The following is a 5,549-nucleotide window of genomic DNA, read 5'->3' on the forward strand; positions in this document are numbered from 1 at the left end:
AAACTACCCAAAGTCAAAGCTCTTGCTAAAATGGTTCTATATAACTCCTCTGATGTGACTGAAAGGGCTCAGTGGTCAGAGTACCAGATTTTAGGTAACCTTAAAGAAATAGGTTGAAGGTTCGATAGCACCATAATGCATCTTTAAAAAAAATGTGTTGATGAAAATATTCAAACTGACTAATAGAAATATTGATTTTGCAAATTTTTCCTATTCCATTGTAAAATAGATTTTAATGAAATATCAAAATTTAAAATTGTATTTTACGATAAAACCAATGAGCATTTGTGCCATTTTATTCATCCATCTACTTTGTCGATGAATCAACAAATTTAATATTTCAAATATGATTTGTTTATAAGCCAGGAACTACAAAACAAAGCATTAACAATAAATAACAATAGAAAAGACACAATTAAACATAGATCGGTAAAAAAAAATTATTCACAGCCAATCTGTACAAAATGAAGTAATAACATCCGTAAAACTGTGATTATTTCAATTTAAACAAAAAAGGGGAAAAAAATTAAGATAATGATAACAATTATAAAGAAACTTTCATAAATAAAAAGGACATGCAAGCACAAAATATGCAGAATGAAGTTACGGTACAATGGGGGTACATTGTCTCAACAAAAAGTGCGAGTTCTGTCAATTTTTCTGTAAGGAACGCAGTAAGCAGCATTTCAGTTGAACTTCAGGTTCCGTTTGGAGATTCGTTAATTAAAAAATTAACCAGGTATGGTTAACACGCTATGGTTTTATTGAACACATAAAAATATGAAAAGATGCGTATGAATACGATACGAATTATGAAAAGTATCAATCGAAGTTCTGCAATTTTTTTTTACATTTCTAAAACCGGACAATTTTAATATATACAAAAACGGTATCTAGGGGAAAAACTGCATCTGTTACGTATTGATACATTTACTATTTACAATATTTACAAGAATGAACTAATATTAAAAAAAAAAAATACCTACAAAATTATCAAAATTGATGACAGTTTGGTACACAAATTAATATCACACCCACACAAGGTCCAGTTTTTACTTGTAGCGTTTTTGTTCATTGTGACACAGGTCAAAAATCTTATTTTTAATCTATGGAGCATTACTGCCCAAACACGGCACTCGTTTCTCGCGAATACGCGAAATTTTCATCCTCGTCAACAAAACGTTGCTTGAAGCACGATCTCTACTTAACATTGTTGCGAGAATTGTCTTTCTCGGTGACCTGAACAATTTCGAGGGTGTACGTCCACGAAGTCATTGTGCTGACTGATATTCTGGACGATTTTAACACGTCTGGCATCGCTGTCCGTGTCTTGCACCTCAAAAACAATTTTTTGTAATAGGTCCTCACTCTTTTGTTGCAAATGAACGCAAAAAAGATAAACAAGCCCTGTGAACAGTTGAATATGATAAACAAGAAACTCAGTGCGTGTAAAACAGTGCAGATGGTAAACGTTGGAGTTCCGGCAAAAGCACTCACAATGGAGGACGCCAACCCGGAAATCCAGGTGAAACCCATCATTGTTGACATGCGCACATAAAGTCTGACGTCAGATTTCCCAGTGACGTGATTTAAGGAGGATCGCCTCTTTTTTATGTTTGCAAGTTTCAGAGTTTTGCGAATGCAGTAAATTGTTTTCACAAACATGACGCTGTTTGAAAACAGAATGAGAAGCATTGGGGAACCGAAAGCGACCAAAGCTGCCACGGGTTCCTGGATCCAGCAGCCCAAGTTCTCGTCCATGGACTCCATCCGGCGCGCCATTGTACTGTTCTCGGAAGAGTCACTTAAGTCGAGGTCCCTAAAACTATTGGTTGAAAGAGATCCCCCGCCATATCTTATTTTCACGTTTGGTATGAATCCTGTATAGTCAATGACGGCACACACAGCGACTATTATGGCCGGCGTTCCCCATGCGTACAATGCATAGCGCGGTAGATATTTTGCCTTGCTTCTCACTCGTGTGAGGATGCACTTGTTAGCGAATGTTTTGTACAGATCGTAAGACATCACGTTCATCCAGAAAAAGGATGCTAAGAACAAGTAGTGTAGCACCATCCCTATAACAGGACACATCCAGTCCGGCTTCGGTGATCCGGATACAATAAATAATAACTCGGCAAGAAATAGTGCAAAAGTCAAGTTAGCTGTGCTCACACCAGGCAAATTTCTCATTTCTTTAAATATTACATACGTCATTAACGACAAAAAAGTGACCACTGTTGAAATAATCCCCAAGACAAAGCTCAAGTAGCTCTCTGCAACAATTGCGTTTTGGAACTCCATTGCACAAGACGTTTTCAAGATGCTCGAGGAAACCCCTTGGCTGTAGATACATATTTTAACATTATCGTGGGTGTCATCCACATAGTCGTACTTATCAGGGTCGAACACCTCCCCCTCGTACAAAATCGAGTTATTCATAAGTTTTTTGTAGAGGGTGGAGTTAAGAGTCAGTTTAGCACACTCAGATTTTTGAGGACGAGCCGGGGTATCGCACAGAAACACTAGAGCATTTACAGTCACATTGTTAATGTTTCCAAACTCACCATGCACATAAATGTAAAAATCGTACATATCCGGTCCATAGAATTTCCCGGTCTCATTCACGTACACGCCATGAACTGTGCGTCCGGTTCGACTATCGGTGGCATTCTTCATCTCCACGTCGTTTCCAGATTTCATATCCTGGGTTCCATTACACCAAGCGATCAAATCTTGGGACACGTTGTGGTGCTTGATCTCAGTTATTTTGAAATCGGACCCATTCAGTTCTAAGCTAAAACTCTGAGTTTTTATCATTTGGTTCATATTATTTACGACACTGGTTAGAGAAGAGCTGAACTTTCCGGACTTTTTCATGCTGGCTAAAAGATCAAATTTAAACTCAACTGTAAACAATGATTCTTTTGAAGCTTTGTCTTCTGTGTCTCCCGGTTCGTCTAATGACATGTTTTTGTAAGTGTTCTTCGCTGTAAACCTCTCTGAAGAACCTTGGTCCTTCACGCTAGAAAGTCTGTTTTGCTCCAAACGCCTCGGATGAGCAATCTCTATCATTTGTGAATGCGTAGTTCCGTTTCGAACGGAAATCGTCAAATTTCTTATTCGACTAGCACTGACGTTTAAGACAAATGCGATTTCTTCTTTGAGCATTTCCTCGGCGCCATCTTGTTCCAAAATATACAGTTCGTCTTTGGTTGCGTTTAGTCGGAACGTCAACGAGAGCATTTCGGCTGCGTTTTTCAGCTGCGACAACGAATTTCCAGAATTGATGGTGATAGGATCAGGATGACAGACGTTATTCTCTAAATGATAGCCTTCGTCACACGTGACTTTACGGCAGTGCCCTTTATAGTACACCTGGTTTTGGGGACATGAGACAGTTTCCATGGGATGCGTCGTTTCCGTGCTGAATATGATGTGCCCCTCGCCGTTTATACCGAAATTAATGAGAATCTGGAACGACAAAGGCATTTTCGTCTCACTGCCTGTCTGTTGGTTAGTTGGTATGCCTCGCGCGCGGCCGCCATGATTATGGCTCTTGGAAGGGTTTTCACAGTGCCTAATGACGTTTTGGTTGTACGGGAAAATTTTCTTTGAGCAGAATGCCATTTCGTCCATATTTTTCAAAAAATTGATAGATGTGTTAATGGAACTGTCCATCAGTTTAAGAACGGGTATGTCATTGAAGGCTAGGTCCGCCGTCCACGAGCTCACATTTTTAGCGTCGTGACAGCGGGAACAGTAGACGTTTCTGTACACAATGCCGCGGAGGTCTTGGACAGGGATGTGTGTCAAGTCTATCACACACTTGTTTTGTTCCTCCTTGCCGTAATTTCCATGACACAACGCTACCGCCTGTTTGTCGGGTGAGTGAAATGGACAAGTCGTCACCATGTAGATGGGTTTCGGGGAGTACATTGGGAAATCTAAGCATTTTCCGAATCTTTTATAGAAACTTATCTCTTCGGTCGCCTCTTCTCCCTCAGCCTCAGAAGGGGATTCTTGTTCACCTGGTTGTAAATAACTCCAATCTAACTGGTTTCCGAATAGGTGATTTAAGATACCCCCTTTTAAAGGATACGGGTTGTTTTGTGCTTTTAAATCATCATCTCCTTTCAGTGCTTGTTCATATAAATGTCTCTGAAATTGATTCTCCAGATGCTGAAGAACATGCGCATCTCGCTCATCTTTTGAAACGTTTGGCAAGTCATCGGAGTTGGTAGTGGTTGAAACAAACGGGTTACTAGAAAGATGGAAACACTGAACGGTTACAAAAGCAAAGACAACGAAATGCATCGTGATGCAGAAGTCACTCATGCTGACAGCAGTCTGCAGATAGTATATTGTGATGAGGCATTGTCAGGAGTCAACACTATTGTTGTCAAACTGGGCACAGTCTGTGTTCGTTCGTACTTTCTCAATCGGTGGTCTGATTGTCAAATGAAGATTGACGCTGCTCAAAAGTTTATCTACACCGGACATATGGCGAACTCTCACAATTTGTGGAGCTACCAATTTGTCCAATAAAATGTTTATGTCAATCGCACAGGTAGATGACAGATCTCTTTGTTATCAGAGATGGTTTTGCAATAAGTCGGACTTATTGTTGCAGATTAGAGCAAAAATCAGCGACTCGAGAGATAACTGTGTTTGCTGTTGGTATTAGAATCGACAGAGAATGCTAAGTGTCCATTTATTCACTTCCCTCCCGAGCCACCTAACAGCTTTTAAGACCCCTGATTAGGGATTCGGCGACAGTTGACGATGTGTATTCATAAACAATGTGATCTTGGATACACTCGACGGTTTTCGGAAACGATGTTTAATAATTTCTTGATGGAGAATTTCACTTTAGGTTCTTACGTCACAAAGATATCCACACCTTAATTTATAAGATCACTAATTATAACATTAATTGGCTGTTTTATACCGAATTGAGAAATGAAAAGGAAGATGAACATATCAAACACTCGTTACCCCCCCCCCCCCCCCCCCCCCAAAAAAAAAACCCCCAAAACAAAACAAAAAAAAAAACCACAAAACTAAATGGGGAAAAAAGTAAAACTTGGCATTGGTGATCAAAAGAACCTTTTGTTGTTATTCTAGTGAGTGTCTCAACAACCCCCCTACCCCCCCCCCCCACCCCCATAACAATAGTCGTGACAAAATCAACGCCCTAAGAACGTCTGCTTTGCGTTTCAATGTAATTCTACTTTCTTTTACTCATTAAGTTTTACATATTGTTGACAATGAAAAGAATCTAGAAACGTCAAAGAATTTACCGTAATCGGGCATACTAATTAAAATACAAATAGGTATGTTGTAATTATAAGAAAAAATAATTCGCTTTGGTATAATATATATACAAAATAGTGTAGATCCACTCAGTGAGTCTTTTTCAATAATGCATTGAAACATGCATTTCTATTTTGTAAAATACAGCACTTACGTGTTACAGAATTCAAGAATTGGTTTGTTATCAGTAAAGTTATCAAAGAGGACACAATTAACAAATATCACATCAATAT

General features: G+C 39.1%; 1 protein-coding gene across 1 annotated transcript; it reads right to left on the reverse strand.

The window, feature by feature from the left end:
- Positions 1–278: 278 nt before the first annotated feature.
- LOC128190635 (uncharacterized) lies at positions 279–4,826 on the reverse strand. The gene has a single exon (XM_052862753.1). It carries the CDS (start codon positions 4,336–4,338, stop codon positions 1,201–1,203), a length of 3,138 nt encoding a protein of 1,045 aa, XP_052718713.1. The 5' UTR covers positions 4,339–4,826; the 3' UTR covers positions 279–1,200.
- Between the last annotated feature and the right edge of the window lie 723 nt (positions 4,827–5,549).

This window comes from Crassostrea angulata, chromosome 6 (assembly GCF_025612915.1).
Source record: "Crassostrea angulata isolate pt1a10 chromosome 6, ASM2561291v2, whole genome shotgun sequence".
In the NCBI taxonomy this organism is placed as follows: domain Eukaryota; kingdom Metazoa; phylum Mollusca; class Bivalvia; order Ostreida; family Ostreidae; genus Magallana; species Magallana angulata.

Bases quoted from the DNA above. Each gene is read 5' to 3' on its own strand.
- LOC128190635 (XM_052862753.1), bottom strand. From the start codon at position 4,338: ATGAGTGACTTCTGCATCACGATGCATTTCGTTGTCTTTGCTTTTGTA.